The 27,149-nt window shown below is 49.7% G+C and overlaps 1 protein-coding gene across 3 annotated transcripts; it reads right to left on the bottom strand.

Annotated features, from left to right (window-relative positions):
* Positions 1 to 25,709, bottom strand: CABP1 (calcium binding protein 1). 3 transcript variants are annotated; one of them, XM_048964186.1, is made up of 8 exons: positions 24,857 to 24,955; positions 13,114 to 13,362; positions 8,352 to 8,522; positions 4,889 to 4,919; positions 4,079 to 4,222; positions 2,737 to 2,846; positions 2,186 to 2,333; positions 1 to 626 (listed from the first exon to the last, which is right to left on the bottom strand). In XM_048964186.1, the coding sequence occupies exons 2-8, from the start codon at positions 13,156 to 13,158 to the stop codon at positions 601 to 603; spliced, it is 675 nt and encodes a 224-aa protein (XP_048820143.1). In that variant the 5' UTR covers positions 13,159 to 13,362; positions 24,857 to 24,955; the 3' UTR covers positions 1 to 600. The 3 variants fall into 3 exon arrangements, with proteins under 3 accessions (XP_048820143.1, XP_048820141.1, XP_048820140.1); XM_048964184.1 differs by lacking the exon at positions 13,114 to 13,362 and having other exon boundaries at positions 24,857 to 25,502; XM_048964183.1 differs by lacking the exons at positions 8,352 to 8,522; positions 13,114 to 13,362 and having other exon boundaries at positions 24,857 to 25,709.
* Between the last annotated feature and the right edge of the window lie 1,440 nt (positions 25,710 to 27,149).

Raw genomic sequence — 27,149 nt, 5'->3', positions numbered from 1 at the left:
CCACATCGTTTCAGCGTGCATATTTATCGCTTTCCCCCCACAAGACATGTATTTGAATTTACTTTTGGTAAACATAACCACGGGAGATGCAAATTTGTGCTGAGGAAGCATAAATAACTCCACACAGATAGACACACGCATAGACAGCAAACACAGACAGGGTTCACCAAGGGAAACCAAGAAGTGCAGAGCACGCCCTGAGGCTGCCACCAGTTCCAATGGCTTTGCTCTCATCCACCAAGCCAAAAGGATTTCTCCTGCTCTTGCTTTGCAGCAACTGGTGGGAGAATAAAGCTGGGAAGGAGGAGTCTAAAGTTGCAAATAACCCATGAAAGCATCATGGCAAGTCCTGGCTCTGCAGTTTCCTGCAATCATCTCAAAGGAATGGTTCCAGTTGTAGGAAGTTGTAAGTCTTTCACAGTGTGAAAGGGTGGAGGGGCATGGGGACCACCGTGAGGGAGGAGCAGCAGGTCATCTTGCAATGTCCCGTTTGCAGCCAGCCGATAAACCTTCCTGTGGGAACATCGGGGCTAGATGCTCCATCTAGGTCCTCTTCTGCCCTCTCTAAGGTGCTGATTTTTCTTTAGCTGAGAATATTCTTCAGCGGGACATCATGCGAACAAACTCTGCAACCAACAAGAAAAGACAGCCCTGAAGCAGAAAACACCCCTGGTCTCCAACCCAGCTCTCATTCCATGGAGATACGCAGCCAGTGGACACTGGGGCTCCACACACTGCCAATAAATTAGTGCAATTCCATGGCTGGCCCTGAGGAGCTCACACAAAACGGGCTTTAATCCTTGTGTTAGGTAAGGTAATATGATCCCCGCAGCAGGGCAGTTCATTTCCTCTGATCCTTCCCAGAGCACAGCCTTGTTTGCACAACCAACTCCCTGGAACAAATTATTGCAAATTTTATTTTTTTATATTTATATTTCCTCCTTTCACTGTAATTTCAGAGCAGGCTGGTTTGTAGCCTTGGGATGACAGCACAAGTTCTTAGCAAGCCTGCTAAGCCTGCTAAGCCTGCCACTTGCAGGAGACCCAGTGTTGGAGAGCACTAATGTTTTAGTAGTTACCAGTATTTATTTGTATAGAAAAGTTTGCTTTGATGGATTACTTGTTTTTGAAGATACAGATTAACTGGAAGGATATCCTGGATCTATTTCTTCACCACCCTGCAGCTTGTGAAGTCAATTACAAGAGTTAAAATCGAGTGCAGATGCCATCAAATATAAATGTGTTTTCATTCTACACTTGAACTGACCGGAAATTAATAACCACAAAGAGGAGGGCAGTGGAAATTACCCCTTTGGCTTCCCTTTTTCTGTTGATGGAGCTGTCCTTTGACAACTAAAGCAGTAACTCACTGAGAAAATGATACTAGGATTTCATGTATTTTAACTGTCTAACATAATTCAGCTGCCGGGAACAAGGAGAGCTACTGTCGTGTAATCAGTGCATTAGAACATCTGCACTAGGAAAACAAGCAGCCTGCCGTGTTCTTGTGCCTTCCAACTCTTGTGTATGCTTAATTGTCTGATGACAGCAACTGCTTTCCTTACCAGGAACCCTGAGCTCTATTAACATTACTCGTGCCATGCCTAATGTCCAGGATAGCACCATAACCAATCTTACTCATTCCAACTCCTTCTGGCATGGGAAGTGGGAGAAGAAATGAATTCTCTCTAGGATTAAACGTGATCTAGAGGATCAGCTGTCAACAGTGCTAGTGACACAACTAGCACGTGACCAACTTCTGGGATAAAGGTACAGAAACAAAATCTCTATAAACCAGACGGTAAGGTGAGTGAGAGGAAATGAAGGGTGCAATGCAATCTCCAAACCTGCACCAGTCTCCTCACAGCTCTTGCAATAGATTGAATGGGAAGAAAATGCCCCCTAAAATGAAGTCTGGCACTGCATACGAGCAGCAGAAGCTCTTTCTCTGTGACAGGACATATCTCTTCCTATGCTAGAACTGCTGATACCAGATTGAAATAGCAGTGCAGCACAAGAAGGATACACAGACAAATACTCAGCTAAGGAATTATTTCTTTTTTTTCCTCCGTACTTCAGATATCTGGACTCAGAGCATGCAAATCTTCCTTTCTGCTTCCACCTCCAAGCTGAAGCTCTGCCTCACACGACAGCAGATGGACAGGGAGCATTCGTCCCTTCTCACCTTCAAAGTCAACGCGCCCATCTCCATTCAGATCCACGTCCCGGATGATCTCTTCAATATCCCGATGACCCACCTGCTGCCCTAGAAGCTTCTTCATGGCTTCTCGCAGCTCACTGGTGCTGATCTCCCCATCACCATTAGTGTCAAACTGCAAGTACATGCAAAAATACCAGCAGGGGAAATACAGTTAAGGAGAATGGATCTTGCGTTGGGTTGGACTTTGTATTGCCCTGCTCTTGAGTGCCCTACTTTTTCTGCATGCCTTTTGTGTCCCTCTTTTTCCTCCTTCACGTTCCTTTTGGTCTGGATTCGGTATGCCTTTTCTCCTCAAAAACCTCTCATCACTACCACGTGTGCACCAGCTTTCCTCTTCCTTTCCTCAAGAGCTCCCTTATCTGAGTGTTCTCTGCTCCTCCCTTGTTTCATGCCTGGTTGGCTCTTTCTCATTCTTCCATTCTGCTGCTCTCTCCTCCTCTTTTCTTCCCCCCAGATCTTCTCTCTTTCCTGTTTCCTGTCACTCACCTTGGGGCCACACAGTAAGAAGCACTCACCTCTCTGAAGGCATCACGGAGCTCTTTTACACCAATCATGTCTGCAGTTTCTGCCAGCAGCTTTGGTCCCATCAGCTCAACAAAATCTTCAAAATCCACATGGCCACCCACTTGGGATAAGATGAAAGATTGTGTATAAGAACTCAGTTTGTTAGCCAAGCTGAGCAGTCCCTTTGCACTTCAGCATGCCCCAGAGGGCTTGGTTCTGCCGGCAGCAGAGCACGGAAGGTGGAGGGCAGTGGAAAGAAAAGCACAGGTACTTTTACAGTGTCTTGTATTTCCTGGATTGTAGGATAGGTAGAATGAGCCCAAGCTACTTCATCCTATGGTGCCACAGATTGTCACATCCTTATGGCATCATGCACCAAGAATTTAAAGGCTTGATCCTACTACAGCTTATAGCAACCCTCTGCTGTACCTGTGCCAGTGGATTCGGCAAAGGCACAGCACGATGTTCCTGCCTGGCCCGGGCAGTGCCATGCAGCAGTGCCTTACTCCATGAGCTGTGGCTAATGTATGTCCAATTGTTTACTCATCAGATTTATCCTTTTTCTTGTTTGTCCTCTATCTGAAAGCTGGCAGTAACACCCTGCAGTTCCTAATCACTTGAGTGCTATAGCCATCAGCTGTTCTTTACGTGTGAATGGTCGTATATGTTACAACTGCTGGTCCCTTCTCTTTTCTACACAGGTCTATGTCAAAAACAACATGCACGAAATATTCATTTTCCCACCTGGCTAAGGGTAACATCCCACACTGCCACAGACAAGTGGTGACAAAAACCAGTGGTGAAAGACAAGGGCACAAACAATCACAGTGCATCAGACAGATCTGCAACATTTTGCCTCGCCTCCACCAGCACAGCTCACAGACCATCTGCAGGCACACAGCCAATGCACAAACAGAGCAGACCAAACAGCCCATCCACCACCCATTGTGACCAAAGCATCTCCATCTTCCCCATCTCCTTCTTTAGTATGATGCCATCTGACACCAGCTTTGGTGTGATGACATCCATGACATGTACACTAATGTCTGACTGTCCAAATCAAGGGCATCTGAAAGATTTAAGCATGGTGGACAGCTACTCCTTGTGTTGCTCACACAAAACACAGTCCAAACAGTCCTCTCTTTTAGTAAACCAAAAAAACCCAGCACATCAAGTGCTTGGGATCACAACTGAACAGAGAAATGATGGGGAGCAAAACATGAGAATGAAAAAAGGGAGGGAAAGGGGGAAAAAAATAAAATGAATGGAAACAACAAGAGACTGAAGCAGCCCAAAGCAGCAATGCAGGGCACAGCAGCCACAGGAAGGTACAGATGGGTGGATATTACTCACAGTTCATGTTGATCTGCTGGGAGAGTTCTATGAGCTCCATTTCAGTAGGCATGTAGCCCATGGTTCGCATGCAGTTCCCCAGGTCCCTGCAGTTAATAAACCCATCCTTGTCTTTATCAAACTCCTTAAAGGCTTCTCTTAATTCTGCAGGAGTGGATCCAAAAAGAATGAAATTGTCAGTGACAGCCTGAAATACTTTCTCCAAGAAACCTCCCCAGAAGCAGCATTCTATGAGGCCTGACTCTCCAAGACACACACATTTCCTAGCAGATATCCCTATGAAGAAGCAATGACTGGAGTAACGTTAAACTCTTCTATCAGCATTGCTGATAGAGCTGATATTGCTGATTTCATTACAAGAAGGCACGCTTTGACTGCAGAGGCTTTGAAGTATCACGGACTGATCTCTCCTAAACTGCACTCCCAAAAGAAACTGGAAGTAGTAAGTTTTCCCATCTTTCACCCATGCACTATATTCTATAGTCCTGACTGCAAGGATGAGCTTCCTTAAAGCCAAACCCCTTTGTCATGCTCTTCAATACTTCCTGTGGGAGTTGGGTGTACAGCAGCTCTCTGACAGCCAATCTCCCTTTTCCTCATTTATCCTCCTCACGCTGCATTGCCTGTAAATTCCTCTACAGTCAGCACTGTTGCAGTTTTACATATTATTTATTTTGCTAGGATTGCCAGGAATTATTCCAGCAATTTGCCCAAATTATTTTACACCCTGGGGGCCAACCTGGAACGGCCAGCCAGCATGTTTTTACTGGACAGAGAGAAAGGTGACACAGAAGGAGCGACAAGTTTTACCTTCAATTTCTTCTGGACGCAGTTCTCTATCCTGCAAAAACAGAACACACTACGTTTAATTGCTTACCTCAGACAAAATTTCAGAACAGCACTTGTTGGGGCAAACAGTTTTGGGGACAAGCCAGAAAGCAAGAGAAGAAACAAGAAGGTGATGACATGTTTAATACCATCTACCTAGCTTTTCTGTGGAAGCCCCTCTCCATCCCATCTGCTGCACAGGGCTGTGAAGGATATTCCCCCAAACAGAAGAAACCTGGGCCAGCATAAGCCCTGCATGTGGCATCCCCACCTGACAGTGCTGTGAGTATCACAGGGCTCCTTGCGTCATTCCCCAGCACAAGTCCTGGAGCACAGACTGGCCCTGCAGCTGCTCTAGAGCTCTGATTGTATTTCCTTCCTACTGCAGCTCCCGTCGAAACAGCCGGATCAAAATAGCTGGAAGATGCTCCTGCCACCAGAAGCTACAGCACTGTCTGCTTGGATCCCTGCCTGATCCCTGCCCTGCTAGCGGGACAAGGACAGCCAGGAGCAATCCTCCAGCCAATGCCCCCACGCCATCTCCTGCAGTCAGTCACCCCAGGAAGACAGGAGCTCTCCCCTTCCCCCCAGCCTCACACAAGAACCAGGCAGACACACAACATATACATCCTCAAGGTCATCTACAAACAAAACAGGACAAGGATTCACCATGTTCAGGAAACACTGCAACATCCAATTTGAATTTCTTGGAAGAAGGGGGAGGATATAAAAAAGTATAGGAAAATTCCAACACTGCATCAAGAAGAAGAGACGAGCATGGAAGTGCACTGCTTTCTGGTTTAAATGCCCTTTCTAATTCCTCTCATGGCTCCCAGGCAAATCCAAAACATCAGTGAATTTGGAAACACAGAAAAGCAATCTCTTTTGTCGTCTGACTCTCGGCTCTTCCCCTCAGCCATGGGGAGTTTCTCCTTGCCTTCCGGGTGTCCTGCAGTCTCACCGCACGTCCCTGGAGACAGTGCCCTTGAACAGTTTGAGAAGGGTGATCCTTTGCTATGTAACCACAGGCTCCTCTGGAAACTAATGGCGGCTGCTCAGAGTGCACAGCAAACTAGGACACACGCTGGTTTACGTCTATGCAAAAGGGGCTGTGCCAGAGCAGTGACCAGCTTGCCACTCATAACCTTCCCAGAGGCATCTCTGCGCTGGATGGAGCAGTCAGAGCATGCTGGCTCTGCAGCTTCATCCTTCACAGACCTGGTATTTTCAAACATGTCATCCCATTTGTTCTGCTTTCATTAACACCGAGCAATAAAGCAGTCCGACCCCCACGTACCGGATGCAGGAGGCTTTATTGCCCTCCTGCCTCAGATAAAGCAGCAGATGAGAACCGCTGTGGGCAGCACCGACACCGCGTGCACCTCGCTGCAAAGAGCTCACACACATTGCTCCCCGGGGTGCTGCAGCTGCAGCTGTGGTACCAACAGTGGCAGAACTGCTGTCTTGTGAGAGTGCCTGAGGACGGGCCCAGGCCTTCGTCCAGCGCAGCATCACAACCTGTCCTCCTCCCCACTCACCACGTTGCAAGCAACATGACCGACACGTGTCAGAAATGAGGGCTTCAGCTCTAATTCCAAGCACCGAGGCATTCGCGTTTGCAGGGCTCCAAGCATATCTTTGCACATGCAGATTCTATCATCAGAGCCACAGGCTGCGAATGCAAAAGGAGGAGGAGGGTTTGCGTCCCTCCAAAAATGTGACTCAAGTGGGAACTAACGTCACGGAGAGGTTTTCTGGTTTAAATTTGAGAAAAGAATTTGAGAAAATAAAAAGATAAAGGAGGAAAATAGCTCGAGAAGAAATGGGCTGAATCACTGTAATGCTTTTGGAGAACATATGGAAAGAGGAATACAACTGTTCAGAGTTTAGATCCTAGACATGAGCAGAGGTGACCCTCAGAAAGTCCATTTTACATAATGGTCTTACTCTCATTTATTTCTGTTCCATGCACAGTAAATCCAGTTGGTCTAGAGAGTCAGTAAAAATAAAGCTGTTTATCAGATGCATTTATTCTACAACAGGGCAGAGACATTGCTAATCCTATTTTGGAAATATCTTAGGGTACGCTGACTTTGCAGGGCTGAGCACGGCTACCTGTCAGCCTGAGCCTTCTGCGAGGAGCTGGGCCCGTTTCCTGCAGTGGCAGCTCTGTCCGTGCGCTGGTGTCACACTGTCACACCTCGTGTTTCAATGAACTGACTTAAGGAATGTGATCACTTAGTGGTTGAAGATTAAGAACAAAATCCCTTTGATCAATAATGACTGAGTGCAGCTCTTTTTTGGGTTGTCGGTTGAAAATGAGGTTTTGGAAATAAAGATCTGGATGTCTCCTCCAGCTGTACATAACTGTGTCAGTGCGCAACTGTGGGAGGCATCTCCTAGAGGGGCAAGAAAGCTCTGTCAGGTAATTGGGGTGAGTTTTGTTTTATCAGAAGAATATGAAATGCACTGGATTGGTGTGTAACATTGCACATCCCCACTCATCAGGCTTCTTTGTGCATGTCTTTAAATACATTGTTGTCAGAATCGAACCTTATGTGCAAAACCACACGTTACTTCTTGAAAAGATGTGATATTGAGGTGCATGCCCCTGTATATTTAACATGTCCACATGCATACATTTGAATTTATATACAAAGGTATTTTTTCATTGTTTATGTGCAGATACACATGAACACAGTCACAAATAGGAGTGGATAGATGTGTTTTTGCTATCTATCTGTGTGTACAGGCAATAGCATTTGGCCGTCTGGCACTATTTACCAACATGAGGACAGACTGATGTTCTTTGGTTTCTTTGGCTGGGAATGCTGCAGTGTCAGGCTGCGTATAAGAGTGTATGAGAGACTACATTTGGGCTTCTGCAAGGAGGCAGATGCATGCTCGTTTCTGCTTGTATTAGCATGCTTGCTGTGAGCTGACAGCAACAGTAACAAATACGGGCATCTCTGTGGGACAGCTTGTTCCCAATATGGATGCCCTGATTTGCATGAAAGCGACTATTTAGCCCTAAATGCTAATCTGAGCCTCTGGGAATGTGAGGTTGACGTCCTGCTGGAACAACAGCTTTGAATACTGGACTCCTCTGGAGTCCATCTGATTGCATAAGACCCGAGGTCCTAAATTCTTCTCCTAAATCCATGGAACTTCATCTGCTTGAGTTCAGGCTTTGATCTATTTTTCACAGCTGCGCTTTTAGAATCCCCCTGACTTGGTGTTTAGGCACAGGTTTATCTTTGCACATCCTTCAGGTTAGACATTTGCTCGTGATTGCGTTTGCTGGAGCTGGAGCCGGGATGCTGGAGGCCCAGGGCCGGGGGTTACAGAGCTCCACGCACACGGGACACACGGGCAGCCCCGCATCCCTGGCTCAGGTCCACGTGGCTTAGTGCATGTCTCGCCCGGCAGGGTGTAACTTACGTACAGGCTGCCTGTTTTCTGCGAAGCCCTTCCTCAGGAAGATGCATGCTGGCCCCAGCAGGTTGTGCATGACGGCGCAGTTCTGGGCCAGCACCATGAGCGGACCCTGGTACTCCGACGGCCCCTCTTCGCTCGTCTGGACAGCCTTATAGCACGTCTTCTCCTCATGGCGGATCTTCCCAGCCAACCAGCAGCAAGCAAACAACACAACAGAGGATGTTACCTCCCTGTCTCACCCAGCCTTTCCTCTGAAGATTTACTGAACCGCCTCGCAGAGCCATTATTGCTAAATTTCCTTCATCCGGTCCACGCTGCGTCCCCCCCACTGATCTATTATGGGCTGTATAGAAGCACTAAGTCCAGCAGTTCACTTTCAAAAGCTGACAGAAGTACAGCCGACCGAGAGAATTTCGCTTTGAAACGACATCAAACTCTCAACTCTCACATCTACCCAGGGAGAGCCCAAAGGGCTGAGCTCCCACTGCCGGCTCCACAGTTAATGATTCCTCAAGTGAGCTGCGAAGGCCAAGCACAGCCCGGCACAACGGGACGCGTGCCCTGGGCAGAGCTGCTGGCAGAGCTGTGTTGGCCAAGGCCTCCCCAGGAGGCGAGGCAGGGCCTCCCCAGACGCTCTGGCTCCACTTTAGGTTTCATCAGCCAGCATCACGCACGATACAGTGTTATCAAAAGGCCTTTTAGGGCATCAGGTGGCTCTGCCAGCAGCGGGCTCACACTCCTTGTTCCAGTGCTAATTAGTTACATCCTCAAGGTTTCAGGCAGTTACTGCACTGACCTCTTCTCGTTGCTTACATTTCCAAGTGTAGAGCAGTCACAAGCACAACAGTTTTGTCTGTTTGCATTTGCACATTTTATAAGTGCACGTCCTGCTAAGCTGGGGCTCCAGAACAGAATCCAGCACTGGGTTTTATAAGGAGGCACTGCTTTCCTTTTATAGAAATGCATTTCCCTGGCTCTGCAAAAAACATCTTATCCTGATATTCCCATGCAGCTATAAAAAGCCAGCACAACCCACAGGACCCTTGGTTTTATAGAATAAACATTAATCATACATCAGATTCCTCTTCAGGAATGACTACTTTTACAGCCAGTGTTCCCAGGGGTGATCAGAGATGCTGTCAATTGTCACTGTCTCCTCCATTAACCCTTTCCTTAAAGCCTGAGGTGCTTTTTCAGGCTAACGCATCTCACACACACACACACACACACACCTCTCTCACACTTATCCAAACCTATTGTATCTATTTGCTGTGTCTACCGTGTGCCGCTGCCTCGCACACATGGCTCATTGTTTGCATTTTTATGGTCTTACACCAATCTGCTGGTGTATAATGTCATGTGAATATTAAGCATCAAAACAAAAGCAAGCTGCAAAGAAAGAAAATCATCAAGCAGAAAAGCATTTTCGTTGCAGTCATGGAAAAGGTGAAAATCTGTCTCCAATTCAGTGTGACACATAGGACACTTGTGCTTAAAAACCTAAAAGATGAGCATCCATCCACAACTGGCATATTACCAGCTCAGCTAAATATCATGGCATCTGTGTTGAGCTGCATAGCTTCGTGACATCAGCACAATGTCATTTCAAAAATTACCAGCTTTTATTCTTAGCACATTTTTTCAGTTCAGTATTGCAAATAATACGGCTCACTTAAAATAGCCCACATCAGTTCTGCTTTTAATTCCAGTGAAGACAGATGAAAGACCAAAGGCCCCATAGCCTGCACCTAATCCTTGTTTTCTGACCCTTCCAGTTAATTGAGCTTCCTGCCAATTCACTCGGCAGTACTGAAGGATGATCGTCCCATTATTTTCCTGTGTGTGTAAATATTGCCAGTTTGATGAAGCAGTTGCCAGGAGCAGTGAAGAGCTGGCCAGACACCCAGTGCCAGGTCTCTTAGTGTGACACCTGCAGGGGCTCCTGCCCTGCCTGGCAGCTCCACGCAGGATTCCCTCTGCCTAGCAGCCTCCCAGGTTTCTCCTGAAAGCATTCCCTCTACCACATTCCTTTATCCAGGCAGAGCCAGGAGGAAAGCCGTGAGAGGGGAGCAAAGCAATGTCAGCTGCCTGTTAGAGGGGGAAGGCAACATGCACAACAAGGCAAATACAAGGAAAGGACAGGGTCTGCATGCCAGAGGGTCGTTGCTGAGCACCAGGTCCAGAGGTGCCTCTTCATCACCACTGAGGGTAGAAAGGCACCAGGCTGGCCAGCAGGGTCCCTGGGGAAAGCAAGCCTGCTGCCTGCCAGCACTGGGAGACAGAAAGCCTGAACATTATCACCAAACAGACAAGGATGAGTCCCTGACCAGGCCAGCCAGCACCTGGAAAGAGACCCCAGCTTTCTGGTTGAAGTCACATATTGAAGAGAATAAATCCAGTTACCCAAGCTCAGCTTTCACACACACATCATCTACAGTTGCCATTTCAGTGAAGTGCAAGAAAAGTATGAGCAGGTAATGTCCCTCCAACAACTTTCCCTCAGGAATGGATATTATGAGCAAAAGGCCTTCAGATTCCTAAGCCATTCTCCTAATCATCTTAACTCTGTTTCCACCCGCTGAGGCAGGAGCACATGGCGAAGATCAGAGCAATGAGAAAGCTGTGCCTGGTGGTTCAGGCTTAACAGCAAAGTAGTGCTGTGGTCCCAGGACCTTCACATTCAAAGGAGCTTTAGGGAGACAGGAGTGGGGTGAGGACATAGGAGAGAAGCAGGCAGAGAACGATTACTTCTTCCCAATATAACTGTGTACCACCCAGGGCCCAGCTCCTCATCTTCCTCACTGCCTTCCCTCTGAGTTTGTCCCAGGTAAAATCTGAGAAAAAAAGCCAAGGATAACAAAAAGGCCAAATGAAGATGTACAGCATGAGTGACCTACCAAGCATCCAACATAACCACGTGTGTTACAGCCTGGAGGACAGCACAGCCCCCAGGATATCTCAGGATTAGTTCCTGAGGCTGGGCTGAAGTCTGAGAATTCTCTAACTCAGCTTCTTAACTTCCTCTCTTTAGTCCTGCCTTCCCAGGCCTTCTCAATAGCACTTCTAAAGTGCAGTATTTGAAGCAGCTTTTAGGAATGAAAGCATAAATTACCTAAAAGACTGATCACACAGAGTTTATAAGTTATTCAGTCTATTTTGATTCAAGAAGCCTGGCCACACTTCAGACTTTAATTGCAATTTCCTTGATCATGTTGAGCACAGCTGCAGCCAGCTCCTTTCATTGCAAGTCGGAGGCAACCTAGGAACAGCCAAAGTGCTCTTCTTTCAGATGTGCATTTGGGTAAGCCTCACCTACTGCCTCTTCCTGAAGGTCACCCTGACCCAGGGGCTGGTCTTGGCACTATCAAACTGCCCATTGATGAACTCCCTCCTCATGTATCCCAGCTGTCCCTTCATGCCACAGCTGTATCATTACTGACCTTGTTTACAGCTGCTAACAAGTAAACTGTGCTCCCACAAAGAAGAAGCACAACTTAGGCCTCCCTAGCAGAGAAGTGCTCTGCTCACTGCAAGGTTTCCTGCATGCAGCATCCCGAGGGCAGTGGCATTTGCTGCCAGCAAGGTCTCTGCAGATGTAGCTCTTCATTTAAATATTTCAGATGCTTAGCCTAACTTCATGAGTGAATCAACCAGCTTTTCGCTGAGTTATTGCATTTTCAGCAATGCCAAGCAAGAGCTGTGTGGCTGACAGGTACACGGTGCTGCAACACCTTCTGCAGTCAGACAAGAACTACCACTAGGACAAATTGTTCTCACTGCAGTCTGGTCCCTAAAAGCAGAATAATCCCTGAATCTAATTCATCCTGGGACCATTTTAAAACCTCAGCACAGAGCAGTTTGTGGACTTGAGCCTAACAGGCACATGTGGCAGCTTGCATATGAAGTGCAGCACACACATGGGCCATACTGACGTGCAACACAACGCATGAACATGCAGCTAATGCCTCTGTCCATACCTCTAAGGCATGGACAGATTGCAGAAAAACATGCTTCTGTACCCAAATGCATACCAGAAATACGTGCGTATGGAAAGATGGATACACATAAAAACATATGCCTGCCTACAGACAGACTTCTGTGAGGACATGCACTATGAGACAGGCACACACAGCCATACAAGCAGGGATAGGTGTGTCACACACCTTCCCCACGTGCACACACACAACAAACACTGCCACCTGCTCACACACCTCTGAGTGAGTATGTAGAGACATAAAGGACACACGCATACAGATATGCTCATTAATCGTGCTGATTTGTGCTATGTCCCAACAGGAGTACATATGAACACACACCCATTCACATGTCCATGAATGTATGTCCCAGGAGAAACGACACACACAACCAGACACATGCAGACACCTCTTGGTTGAAGCACACGTACACAAACTGACAGGGTTACACATACACTGAGATGCACTGACAGTGCACGCCAGTGTGTCGTGCACATCAGCAGGGACAAACCTGCACACACAGCAGTGGTCAGCTGCACAGCCACGGAGTGGGGCACACACCTACTCACGTGCATGCATGTGCACACTCTGATTTACACTCACGTAGTGGCATCCCAGGCTCTAGTGGCTGCACCTGCACGTGCAGCTCTTACAGAAAAGACTCCTGCAGAGATCTGAACCCTTTGTACACATCCTCGTGTCTCTCCCACCTCCCTTTCCCATCTGCCCACGACGTCACCCATCCCAAGAAGTGGGGGTGGAAACGCACAATGCACTTTGATTCGGGGAACATACCTTTTTCGAGAGGTTTCTCAGTGGAGACTTCACACAGTTGCCCATAATATGTTGAGTCTGCCTTTCCGGTGGACTTGGTTATAAAGGAACTGAAGCAAATGATCCCATTAAAGGTATTCCTTGGGAGCAAAGCAAGAAAGGCAGCGCAAGGCAAATCCAAACAGCTACTGGCTGCTGGGGCTTCCCTCTTCAGGGAGCTTTTTCTCTCTCTGCCTCTCTCTCTCCGTGCTTTTACTTTATGTTCACTTTCTTGAAGAGATGAAGCAGGAAGGAGAGGGAGGGGAGAGAAACAGACAGAAAGAGGGAGAGAGAGGGAGAGAGAGTGAGAAGGGGAGAGAGGGAGGCGGATGTATAATCTACATCAGATTAATGTTCAAATCCCTCCCACCCCCCTCAATCTGCAGGCAAGATTGTTTCACTCATGGGAGAGGGCTGATTCAGGCAGAATTAAAACAGAGAGGCACTGCAAGAAGCGATTTCGGTGATGAGTTCAGCGAATCCAGCTAGTTTGGGTACACACAGCCTCTAACACCGCAACGCTCCCCACCCCCCTTCTGACTCCTCTCGGCTTTTCAATCACCGGAGAGCTAGGCTGGCCAGAAGGCAATCCACTTAGGGGCTTGGAGCAGAGTGCAGAGCTCGTTTTGGAGCAGAAATGGACCATTTAGCTGGGTGGGACCTGTTTCAGCTTATAAAGACCAGCAGACCCACAAGTCCCTCAATCTTTTCCTGCCACAGTGGAAGCAAGCCGGGAGGCAGCAGTCCGGGATCCTACGGTGCTCTCAGCCCCAGGACAGTAATTTTTAACCACAAGGGAGAGATCTTGAGCCAGTCTTATGGTAAAGTTTTTCCAGCTTTCTGCAAGTAGAAAGCAACCACAGGTCTTCCTGCACCTACCATAGATGAGCTCATACCTGAACCAGAAATCTGAACGGCCCCAGGCCGGGTGATGTGAAGCAAAGATTTTGGACATCGGATCCATTCATTCTATTTCCAAACACCTCACTCCTGGGATAAATAAGGAGCTCCCAAACCTAGAACTAGCTCTGAATCTGGGCTTTAAACCTGTTTGACAACAGAATATTTTCTGAAAGAAAAGGGATGAGTCCCCCATACCTTTTCCTTTGTTCTCAGGCTGAGCATTGGAGCATTCAGTCCAAAAGGGGGTTTAAATTGCAACAAAAAACTCACCATCACCTGAACAGGACCTGAACAGGACAGCGAATGCATCCTTAGCCGTGAAGCCACTGAGGTCGCAGCTCCACATGTAATGCCATGAAGAATTTCCTCCTTCAAGAAGGCTGGCAATGATCCTATCGCTTGTCTCTGCAGCAGCCTTGTTGGATGCTCAGATGTTCAGCTGAAAAATGTCACAACTTCCTTTGCAAGCATAGTTCCAAACAAAAGGTTCTGCAAAGACCAACCCATGGACTGAGCACTTTAACAGTGCTTTTTTTGTGCAGAAGCCACTCACTCTCCCAACAGCTGTAAGGCTCTAGGAGAGAGAAGGATGAGCTATCAATGTCATGACAAAGCAGGGCTTATTCTGCTTCCATTCTGATGGTGCTGTGGCAAATTAAGTATGACTGTAAAGTGCACCAACAGTTGTTTTAGAGTTTAGAGGCTTCTTCCATGTGAGATTAGTTTAGGAATGCAACTACGACAAGAGCCAACAGCTTGTCCAGTTCCAGTCACAGCCAGAAGTGCACAGCAATGTGGGACAGAGCTTCTTACTCTTCATGCATTAGCCTCCTCCCAAGAGGGAAAGAAGAGGAACAGTTCCCTCAGGGTATTCATCACTGCATGACTGGGGAGGAGGTGCCCAAAGGCCCCCAGGCCCTTCAAAGTCAGACTGGAAGACACCCATTGTGTGCAGGGCAAGCAGAGAGAGAGGGACAAAGGGGGTGGGGAAGCTCTGGTCTGCAAATCTCCACATCAGAGCACACCCCCACAAAGCAAGCTGGCCCCGCCACCTCTTGTCAGGGCTGGAAGATCCCTGACACGAGGGAAATGCACAGTCACTCCTCATGGGCTGTGCCAGCCCTGGGCACTTGCAGCAGGAGACAGTGCAGGAGGATGCTGAAACTCCCAGCTCCTCTCAGGGCTGCTATCTTCAGTTCCTTTTCTCTTTCCCCTCTTAAAGCAGCTAATAGAAGGTTGACCTACCCTCAGTCAGTGTGCCAGTCAATAATAATGTCCTCTGCCACTTGGAACCATTCTCCAGGCTCCTTGTTTATTGATGAAGTGTGTGTCTCCCTTGAGCAGGAGCTGCCACACAGCAGGCAAGGCGCCTGAGCCCCTGCCCAAGACAAATGACTCCAATTCCAGAGAGAGAAGAGAGCATTGCCTCACTGCCAAGAATGAATCTCCCTGTGACAGGCAGCAGAAGCCAGGAATGCCCTGCAATCGAGAACTGCCCCTTTCCTCTTCCTCCTGGAGCAAGGGAGCTGAGCAAAGGAACCAGGAGAATCCACAGCAGCCCCACATTGCTGGGGATAGCAATGAAAGGCTAAGCGTGTCGTACAGTAAGTGCCTCTCAACAAAAGTTGAGATGGTCACCTCATAAGCATTAGCTTGTACCAAAGCATTATGAACCAGCTAACAGAAAATTACTTCAGCTGCCTGCTCTCCTACTTTTCTTCCCTGCAGATGCAGGCAGTTACAGGAAATGCAAAGCAAAGAGGGTGCAGAAATCACCCACCAGGTTTGGAAGGTTGCTCATGGTCCAGGAAGGGAAGAGGTGATGGGAGCCCATTTGCATCGAATCACATATTCACAGTCCTTTGACTCTGCAAGAACTCTGGCAGAGCCACAAGGGGCCTGAGAGATACCATCGTAAACAATTTTCTTATCTTCTTATTTACCCTGAATCTCTTCAGAAAACTGGGCAGCACATCACAATCTAACAGATGACCCTGCTGAGTTTTTTTGGAGGAAAATCATTGGAATCTTGTTCCCATCACCACCACAGCAGCCTAGAGATATGCAGGAAAGTGGGGTTAGCAGAAAGGTCATTAGAAGATTAGGTTAGAAGGAACATATTTTCTCCCTTCCTCCAACTCAGGCTGCTGTAAGAGAACAGGATGCTGAGAATAAGTGTGTCAAAAGCATTTGTGTGTAGGTGCTGATCTGTGGGCATGCCTATATCTGGGGTAGTCAGGGTGCGTGTGGGAGGGCTGCACATGCATGTATACTGGCTTTCCCACACTGTTCTTTGTGGCAATCACACTGTTCTTTTATGGTCTGGGGCCCTGTTGTAAACTTTCTAAAAATCAGTAGGAACTTTGTGAAATGCAGGACCTGTCTATGTGCCTGAATTCCTCTCTTTCCTCCAAAGACCACAAGAAGAGCAGAAACCTCTGTGGATGTATTTTGGCACTAAGTGAGCTTTCAGCTTACGAGCAGGAAGAGTTTGGCACGCTGACTGACCTTAGCACAGAGCATGGAGGAGGATGGATGTCTTGGCACTGAACAGGGAGTGATCTGGGTGGTTTAGTGTCTTTGAATTCTTTAAAAAGCAGTAGTGCTATACTTCAGGCTGGTCCCACTGGTACAAATACTCTTTCCGTAGGAAAATGTTGGATCCCACCATGGTTTATCACTTGGTAGCTGTCAGAGACTTTATCCAGTGATAGCAGATACCTGACTGCTACAACAACGAACAAAAATCAGTTCAAAAATGGGACTGCTCATCAGACTGCAACTTTGCTTGGCAAATCTCTCCAATGGAAGCACAGATTTGTACAGGAAGACTTGTTTCAGTTCATGACTTTCACTTGCTGGAATACTAGATCAGGTTGTTGCTTGTGTCACAACACAAAAACAGTGCAAAGGGCAATCTCACTAAGTGGGAAGGGGTGATCTCTGAGGAGATTCACTTGATAGTTACAGATCTGTATTTTACAAGAACCAACCCACTCTTGTTTATTGGATGACCTGAAATGTGCCATAGCATTTGGATGTGTCAACATCTTTCTCTTGCCAGTGCTGCCACAAACCCTGCTTCAAAGCTCCCAGCCACTGGAATTCCAAACTTCTGTGACTGGCTTCCATTCTGTCTGCACCAAGCTCCCAAGTGCTTCTGCTGCATACTGAATTTGACTTCTAACCTCGAATGAACCTTAAGCACAGGTCCATCTCAAAAGGCAGCACCCGCAGGTACTGGCAGATGCAGCCCATATCCTCATCCGGGGGGAGGAATATTTCTGCAGAGAGTTTGGGAACTTTCTTTGCTGTCAGCTGTTCCAGAAGGAAAGCGTTGCTGACTCATGCTGTGCATAATATTCTCCTCCATTAGAGCAATTGGATCATATTCAATCACAAACAACAGAAGGGTTATTAAAAAGAGCAAGAATGTTTTCCATCCCTCTCAAGGTAACAAACCCTGGACTGTCAGCTTCTGTCGAGAGCAGCTTTGTCTGTAATTAGCTAGCTCTGTCCCACGTTAGATTAAAAGAAATGAGAGTGTGCCAAACTCCTGACACCTTCCATGCAGACCTGACGCACGTATTTTGCACTAACCCACCTTCCAAGTCCCTGCACAGAAGATGTGCTGGTCAGAGCACAGTGTGTTGCAGCTATTTTTTGCTTTTCAATGGGCTACAAAAAGACAAGTACAAGCTTGACAGCCCAGAAGTTGCTATAACAGTTTGCCATGTATATTCAGTACAAGGATGGTTTAAAACAAACCTTATGCGGTCCCTTTCCTTTGCTCAGGAATAGGAGAACTGTGAATCACTCTCTGTCTGGGACTGCTGCAGAAGCAGCCAATTGTGCCCTGGATCCTTTACCTCTTTCAAAGGAAGAGGGGACAGGAGTGGTCAGTATGGGACTGGCACGCTGAGGTGCTGCGGAAGCACGGCTGGTTATCAGAGGAGCAGAGCCCTGGCAATCCATACTAACCAAACACTGCAAACCAAACCCGTAGAGACACGGGAGAGACGGAGGTCTGTCTCACTTCTATTCTAAGCAAGGATCTGACAGCACCTTTGGAAGGATCAAACTGCGTATCCCAGTAGAAGACCTCTGGCTAGGTTTAAATGCAGCTGGTCACAAACCACCTAAAATCCTTCGGTGTTATTTCAGCAGAGCACAGTGGGGCTGTTGGCGGTTTTCTGCCTCCTGCCTTCGACTGTTGTGACATGATGCCTCACAAAGTTACATGGTTGCCTGCTTCCTTCCAAGAGCAGAGAGTTTATTTCATCTGTGTGGGATGAAGCAATGCTATATATTCTTTCCAAAGATGCAAGGTGCAAAGTACTCTAAGGGAGGAATGGATAGAATAGAGATTAGAATATTGTTAATGACTTAATTTATACATAGTATTGAGCTTGTGGTCTTGTGCTGGTGCAGAGAACTACTAAAAAAGTGAAACACGACTACAGAAGCCATGACCACTGTTTGTCCATATTTCTAAGAGGGGCATTCGACTGAAACTGGAGGATTACTCGAGTTCATGGGCACTGCCGTTGCTCTCTAAGGTCACAGGAATGTCAGAGGATTATTAAAAAGGGAACCCAAAGTTGGCTAAGCATCTTTTACTGGATGCATATCATACAGCTCCTTGTTATTGGAAATCAATACCACTATACCACACATGGACTCACTGGGGAAAACCAGCTACTGAAGCTGCAATGCTAGAACGAGCCACAGCTAACACAGCTGCCAAACCTGCAGCCCATTCACTCCATCTAAAGCAATTCTTTCCCAACACTTTGTTCAAACCCAGCACTGCATCAAACAAAAATCAAGGCGCTATAGATCGGTGGAATGCACAGTGGACTAATTTAAATGATGGTTAATTCATTATTGAAAGATTTTAGTCTCTCAAAAGATAAGCTGAATCCAACCAGAGGGCTGTGCTTTCGGTGCATTAGCTCATGCTGCTGTATATTTCATGAATTTAATATTTAATGAAGGTTCCTTTAGCTTGGTTTTATTTTGATGCCTTTCCATATCCTTTTAAAATACATTTGTTTAAAAAAGTAAATCACTGACAAAGATTAATGTTTACTGGCAGATCCACTGCAAGCAGGCAGCACTGCCCTTCAGTGATTCCCCATGGCTGGCTCCCATCCCTCCAGCTTTTTAGAAGCAATGAATGTGACAAGTTCCTCTCCAAGTTGAGCAAGTGGGGAGCTGAGTGGACGTGCTGACACAGATCAGTGTTCTTCTGTGTCCGTGTCCATCACTATGGAAAACGTGTGAGACGTACCTTGCCAGGTATGTTGGCTATCAGCAGGCAGAGATGTGCTCTGGTTGGTTTTAAGCACAGGAACATATGTATGCACAGAGTGCTTGTATGGTCACACACATTTATCAGCAGCTGCATGCATACAGACTGTTGGTACAGACGGGACATTTATACAAAGGCTCTTTATGTCATCTTACATGCACAGACACGGGCTGTGCCAGCACATGCAGGGCAGGAAGCACAGAAGCTGTATGAGATGTATGCGGGCGCCCGGAGCACTGCAAACAGCTGCCTGCTGCTCAGCAGGACGTGCCATTCCCCACTGGGAGCACGGAGCCACAGGGCTCCATCCTGCTCCAGCACACCTGCATGGCCAGGCCCAGGACCCCAGCACCAGGGAAGGGGCTCCCAAAGGCAAGAGCCTGGCTGGCAGAGTGCATCCCACACAAAGAGTGGGAGCACAGCAAGAACATGGGGCATAGCAGGATGGGGCAGAGCACCTTGAGGACATGGCTGGGGTTGTCTCTGAGCTCTCAGAGGTGCCTGAAAAAAAGGAAGGGAAGCAGGGGAAGGGAACGTGGTGTTTCTTCTGGATTTTGTCGCTTCTAACCTGCACACCCCAGTTCAGTATCAGTAAGCAAAGGTTACACAGTCGGGTCAGCATCACTGTGGTTGCCAGTCTGTTTGAACCACAGGAAAAAAAAAATCATTCCAAATTACTCCATTGATTTAACATTGTAAATGAACAGCTATGAGAAGCTGCCCTTAGTTTGCCATGAGCCTTGTCACATCACTGCTGCACTTGCCATGCAGTACGGTGGAGCACAGCATACAAGAACCTGCAGACCATTTCACTTCCACCTCTGCTATCCCACAGTGAATCATCCCATATTTCCCAGTGCTGGCCCAGCACACAGCAGCCTGCCTTGCTCATACCTGGGGGCAGCTGTTAAGTTTCCATCACAAGGCCAGTAATGCCACTCCCCTCAGCAGCAAGAGACTCCCAGGGCTCTCTGCTGGCTGAGTTCCACGCTCGGTCCTGATGCAGCAAAACTCTCATTGGAATCAAATGAAGCTGGAGCCATTTGAGGGATCAAGGTCAACCAGCAAGGCTGGACAAGGTGCATTCTCCTGATCCACTCCCATGTGGTTCAGAGAATGTGCCTTTCTCCTGCTTCCCCCCCCATGTGGGCACAAATCCTGGCCCAAAACGGCCACTTCCATCATGCTGGTTAGCTCCTAGGTCCATTAAGACCCGTTAGGATTAACTAAAGCCCATGAGTAAAGAAAGATCAAGCAGGGCAAGAACATAAAAATGATTTGAGAGATGCACAAAGATGCCTTCCCTACTTTAATGGACACTGACATCGTAAGAGGAATGGGAGGTGGTGCAGACAGGAGTGGCTTTTAACTGCCTGTACAAATAGAGATACAAAAGCCCCTTTGGCCACAGTGCTAACAGCAGAAGTCCCTAAATATTTAATGATTCCCCGTGGCATTATTTGACCCCTCTGCTCCCCATGCTACCAGAAGCAATTGACAGAAAACTGTTGGAGAATCACTTCACTGAAAAATTTAACAGGCAGACAGGGTGTGAAAGCTAAAGAGCTCTGAAGCTAGTCAGGTCTCACATGGCAGGATCGCTTGCAGGTTAATATTGCATAGGAAGGGCCAAAAAAAGCTCTCTTAAGGGTGCTGGCGAGGCCAACCGTAGGGCACAGGAGGAGCACAGAACCACTGCATTCCTGTGCCGCAGTACCTGCACCATTGAGCCCAAGTGCCAAAATATTGCTGCCCTGTAGGTGCTGCTGCCGCGTCGCTGCTGCCCTGTGAGTGCTGCCACAGAACTGTTGCATCGCAGTCCTGCTGCCCCTGCACTGCCCTCCCAGCCCCTGCGCTGCTCAAACTGCTGCTGTCACATCAGTAACGCCGTCCTGCAGCCGGGCTGCCCCTCACTGCTGTGGCTGCAGATGAGGTATTGCTGCTCCCTGTTGTTAGGGGCGTGCTGCCACTCGGTATCGTGCTGCTGCAAAACCGCATCCTGTGGCTGCTCTGTAGGACTGTGTCAGAAGTGACAGCGTGCTTATTGCTACATGACTCTCCCTTACTGCCTGGACCCCGACATCCTCCTGCTACAGGCCAAAATGGAATTATCTCCCTCCCCACACTCCTTCTCGTGCCACTATCCCATTTTGCTGCATGATCACAGGGATCTCCCTCCAGCCACATCATTGAGTCACTGCCTCGCTCTCACTGCTGGACTGAGCAACCACTGCTGTCCCACTGCCACACGTGAGGCACAACCAGCCTGTACTCACATGGCACGCTGTGTCGTGTCACTGTGTCTCTTGGTGGCGATGTCCCTGTGCTAACTCACGGCCGTGCTACCAGAAGGGCAGCACGGTAATAACACCACCCTTGCTGCGTTCTGCTGCAATGGGACGGTGGTGTGAGGCTGGCACAACCCTTTGCTAATATCAAGCCAAAAGTGATCACCGCCATACAGAACAGCTCCCATCTGGAACATTGTATTACTGCTTCATTAGACCGCTAAACTCTTCTGTCAAGCTACAACACCACACTGTCACCACGTCCGTGCACTGCCAAACTCCTGCCGCATGGCACCAGTATCACATCTCTCTTCTGCACAGGATCACATTACCACGCTGCTGTGCTGTCAGTGCTGTGTTCCTCTGCTCGGTGCTGTGCAGCATCGCACGCTCACCTGCTGCAAACTCCACAGCTTTGCTGCTGCTGCTGCCTCTCCGAGCCGGCGGGGGAACGTTTCATCAGGCTAAGACGACATCCTGGCTTATATTAATACATCATCACATGCCCCTGTGTTTGTTAATTTGTGTAACGCTGGGATGCCCTAAATGAGTATGACTGTCTTATGATATTACGACATCCCTGCACCGATATCGCATGAGCCCAATTAATAAAATAGCACCGCATCCTGTATCCTGGCTGTATCTTAGCATTCTCCTGGAGTACACGCCCACAGTGCACTATATTGCTGTGCCAGTTATGTAAACATGGCACTTCTGCCTTCCCTCTGTCTTTTTCCTGCACAGTTACAAATCTGTCTCCCTCAGACAAAATCCTGTGGTTCCAGACTGCTCCTTTTTGCTCTTACTGCAATGACATCCTCTGTGAAGTCATCCCTGCAATGTCTTCTGCAGATCTGATTGTACCTCTGTGGTGCCTGCATCTGCACCATGCTGGAACAAGGATGGTGTTCCACATCTGTAGAGCTGGGACAAGACATGCCAGTGCTGCTGGATCACAGCTGCAGACGTGCATCGCTGTGCTTCCCTCCTTATATGTACTGCAAAATTACTGTTTTAACTGTTGCACAGTGGGCTGTGTGGGCTGGAAAGAAGTTTTTGGATTAAATGAATCGTCTTCTGAGCTCTTGCTCTCTTCTAATTGCATCACGAAGCAGGCTGCTGTTACAGCACCTGCAGCCTCATGCTGCAGTCCGGGGCACTTCTGTGCTTGTGACCACAGCTCAGCCCCGGCTCCAACCAGGGCTCTGCAGGTGGGAGTCCTTCTGTGCCCTGAGATATCCCTCACACTTCTACACAATGCACAGCAGTTATTTGTCCACTCGCAACAACAACATCTCCACCATTCATTTCCACGACAGAATTTTCCAGTTCTGATCCTACAGCTTTTATTCAGCTGAGGATTCGATACCACTGCAAAAAAAATCTTCACATCTCTCTTCCAGTATACAGCTCTTTGCACATCCCATATTGCAGCTCCCCTGCCTCTATACACAAATCCCTGAACAGCCCTACTGCATCCCACTCCTAAATCCCCCACTAGATGGTTGCTTTCTCACAGTTACTTCAAAGAAAGTGAGAGATGAATACAGGGGAGAATGGGAATAAATAATATTACGCTCACAAATGAAGGTGCTGCTGATTGTTTCTCAGCGCTGTTGCTATGTAGAGAGTGGAAAACCAAAAGCCAGAATCTGTCTCTTTTCTGTAAGTTGCACCGTTTGAGGCCAGAATTAAATTTTGCTAAGTTTATGGTGCTCAGAAGTGTCTCCTGGCACTGGAATGCAAGCAGCAATGCAGGTAAAAAGCTGCTGTTCAGGAAAGGACTGTGGGGAGGAGCCCTGAGCTGGGTCTGTCGGTGTTCCTGGCACTCTGGGGACAAACAGCTCCTCAGACTTCAAATCTGTTCTCGGATGCATCTTCACGTTCCTCGGAACTATGAGGCAGCGCTGAGCCCATGGATTTCTGAGCCCCCAGATTTTCAAACAGTACCATTTGCTGTGACCCAGCTGGGCACCACAGCACTCACGAGGCCCTTCTTATTGCTGCTACAGAATGTTCATCTATTTCTGCTACATCTCCGTCTCGTTCTGAGTAAACACAATTGTAACTCTCATACACAGCAGACTGTTAGTGAGGATGCAGAGCTGCTGAGAACAGCTGAGGTTTGATTTTCCTCTGGAGAAGTCAAGATGAACAGAAGTAGACAACACGTCCTGACAGCAGACTGAGCAGGGAGAGGTGTGTCACGTCCTTCCCTTAAATCATAAAGATTCTCCTCGTTCTCTCCATAATCTCGATTTGAAAGGGCATTCTGAAAAGCCTCCCAAATCCACTTTAAAATAAATAAATAAATAAAATAAAACACACGACAACGAGAAGGAAACCCACAAATCCTAATTCTGGCTTAATCGATCACTTCCAGAGCTGCCACCCAGGCTGCTGGCTTATACCTATAATTGTGCTCCTGGGAGATTGCAGTTACATTAATCTTCCTGGAGATTACATCTCCCGGTAACATCCCTAAACGGCTCTAAAAGAAAATTTCAAGCCAGTTTCCCTCTGCCTTTTCATTTTTAAAGGGTAGTAGCCCTGCCGGGTAATTCCACTACCAGAGGCAGCTAAAAATGACAGCTTTGTGCCGAAAGCGCTCGCAAACACCGAAAGCATCTGTTCCATCCTAACATAGTGATTGGGAAGGCTTCGGAATTGGGTCAGGATTTTTTTGTCATCCTCCCCACTACCTTCTCCTGACAGCTTCTGCCATCAGAAATGATTCATACGCTGATTGTACAGAAATGTACCATAAGGAGATGTAAACAAATACAGCAAAGCAAGGCGGGGAGCCAGAGAGATAGAATCTAATAAGTAAATATCTTTTTTTGGAGGAAAAAAAAAAAAAAAAGGAAAAAAAAAAATCGCTTCCCCGACTCTCACCCTCACCAGGCAGAGCCGCAACTTTTTCCCCCGGCGGTTGGCAAAGCACGGCTCCCGCCAGCACCACCGACAGCGCCCTCGGGTCGCGGCCGTGCCCCGCGGCGGTCGGAGCGCGCTATCCCGGCGGGCAGCTCGGGGCTCCCCCGGGGTCGCTCCGCAGCGCCCCAGCCGCTCCGGGGACGCTGAGGCAGGAAGCGGTGCATTTACAGCGCGGCTGCAACCCGGGGGTCGGCGCCCGGCAGCGGGACGGGGGCGCGGAGGGGAGGGAGGGACGGAGGGAGGAAGGGGGAGAAGGCGGAGGCGGCGGGGGCTCCGCGCCCCTTACCTGGCCGAAGACCGAGCTGAGCATGGGGTGCAGCTGGTGGAAAAGGGGGTCCGCTTCCACCGACCGCTCGCTGCCGCTGGACTTGGTGGAGTACTTGCTGCTGGATTTGGACAGAGGCGAGGCGCCCTCTGAGAGCTTCAGGGACTCTCTGCTGGACCTCTGCCTGTGACTGAGGAAAAAGTCCTCCTCCGCCTCCTCCCCATCCCTGTCTGAGAGCTGCTGCTGGTCCTGGGGGTGACCGTGGTTGCCGTGCGGCGGGGGATGGTGGTGGTGCCGGGCTGGCCGCGCCGCTTCCTTGCCGCTGCCTCCTCTCCTTGGACCTCCTTCCGCGGGCTCCGGCTGGCTCTCCCCCCGTCCATGTGACAGCTTCCCCGCGCCCCTCGCTCCGTCCTCGCGGGCGCCCGGGTGGCAGAGCGGCCTGCGGGCACTGGGCTCCCCGGGGAGCGCCTCCCGGCTCGACTCCCCGCCCGCCTGCCCGCCTCGTCCTCTGCCGTCCCGGGCACGGCCGCCGCGGGGCTGGGGTCGGGGCTGGGCGCCCGCCGCCCTCCCGCTCCCCGCCGCCTTCAGCAGCGAAGTGCGGGACTCGCTCTTCGCCATGGAGGAGCCGCTCATCGCGGGGCCGCTAGAGCCGCATCCCCGGCCGGGCGGAGCGCTGCCGCTGCGGGCAGGGCTGCGGCGCGCCGCTCACGGCATGTCCTGCGGAGCCCCGCTTAAATCCCGCACCGCGGCCCATGTGACAGCGCAGACAAAGGCCGCGGAAGGGGCGCTCCGGCGGGGGCTGGCAGGCACCGTCCCCCGCCGGGGCTCCCCCCGCACCGCCGCCAGGTGAGCCGGGGCCTCCCCCCGCCGGGGCCGGCTCGGGCCGGGCGCGAAGCGGCGCCGCGGAGCCGCCGAGGGGGTGCGGGAGGAGGCGGGCGGCGCTCCCGCGGCGCGGCGGGCGGGCAGGGCCCGGCGGGGAGGGGGCCGCGGGGCCGCGGCCCCCCGGCGCGTGGCGGGAGGGAGCCGCCGCCGCCCCCGGAGCGTCGCCGCGGCATCGCGGGCCGGGAGCGGGGAGGCGGCGTCCCGCGGTGCGCGGTGGAGGCCCGGCCCCGGAGGATCCCCCGTGGCCCCGGGGAGGAGCGCGGCGCCCCGCACCGGGAGGGGAGCCCCGCGGGCGCTGCCCCGCAGCCATCGGGAAGCGCGGGGAGAGAGGGGGGCCCGGAGCCCCGCCTCGGCTCTCCGCCGGTCGGAGCGGGGCTGCGGGAGGTGCCGGCGCTACGGAGCAGCGCCCAGCGCTCGTCTCGGCGTGGCCGGGAGGATTCGGAGCCCTCATAGCAGCCCCCGGCAGAACGCGCTCGGGAAGTTTTTGTCCAGCCGTCGAAACGAGCGCGGAGGTTTCGCTAGGGCGCGTGGTGAAAGCCCATACAAACGAAGGGGTTCGCACCTAAAAAGCAGATTATTTGACGTCTTTGTAATCAGACGCAGGTAATTAAGTGGCGACAGGTGGTTCGGTAATGATGTTCTGTTTAAAAACATTAAAGGCTAATGGTGTCAAATCAGACATATGTTCCTGATGAGGAAAGAACCCGGTTGCTTCTTGCTCATCTTCAGGCAGCGGTTGTGCCTCACCGCCAGACTTGGATACCTCAGCAGTTTATGTACCCAGAGAGATGAAGGTGTGATTATCGCATAATAAGCTTACTCATGCTAGCTCTGCTGGCACATGCACAGCAGTTACTATGCAGAGACACAGACTTCAGTGCAACAATCAAAGTGCAACTTCTCTGCAGCCTGAGGTCCCATTCCAGTCCTGCTGCCGTGCCTGCATAACTACACACACCGGGAAGGCCAAAGCTACCACATCACGCCGCAGTCCTGCATCAGCATACTCTGCCCCTTCCCTGTACAGTCAGCACCAGATGTGCCGCAGTCTGTGCACAAGGCACCCTGTGTCCACGCTCAGGATGGCAGGGAGGTTGGCGGCCCCTCTGCCTGAGACTCCTGGCAGCAGCCGGCGCGGTGGCTGAATGGGGCTGCTGATGGGAATTGCAATGAGGACATTTGTTGAGCAGCAATTCCCTATTCATAGATGCAGCATCATTTCAGCTCCTAATTTTCAAGCAAAGTGCTGATTGTTCTTTTTTCGTCTCTAGAAGAGGCTTGCTCCTGTTTGGTATCACCACTGCTCAAAGGCAGCATGGCTGGCTGCACGTGAGCTCTGGCTCTCATTGCAGCAACTGCACTGCTGGAGCCATGGCAGCTGATGGGGTCTTTCTGCTGGGAAGCTCAGAGGCAGCAGAATTTCTTTCTACCT

The sequence above is a fragment of the Lagopus muta genome, chromosome 17 (assembly GCF_023343835.1).
Source record: "Lagopus muta isolate bLagMut1 chromosome 17, bLagMut1 primary, whole genome shotgun sequence".
In the NCBI taxonomy this organism is placed as follows: domain Eukaryota; kingdom Metazoa; phylum Chordata; class Aves; order Galliformes; family Phasianidae; genus Lagopus; species Lagopus muta.
This window is presented reverse-complemented; position numbering and strand designations above follow the sequence as displayed.

What these genes read in the sequence shown, in the direction of transcription:
- CABP1 (XM_048964184.1), bottom strand. Translation starts at nt 25,468, where the DNA reads ATGAGCGGCTCCTCCATGGCGAAGAGCGAGTCCCGCACTTCGCTGCTG. An exon ending in GCGTCCAGAAGAAATTGAAG is followed by an intron (nt 4,223 to 4,888) that starts GTAAAACTTGTC and finishes CCACTCCTGCAG; the next exon opens with AATTAAGAGAAGCCTTTAAG. An exon ending in TCCGTGATGCCTTCAGAGAG is followed by an intron (nt 2,334 to 2,736) that starts GTGAGTGCTTCT and finishes ATGTACTTGCAG; the next exon opens with TTTGACACTAATGGTGATGG.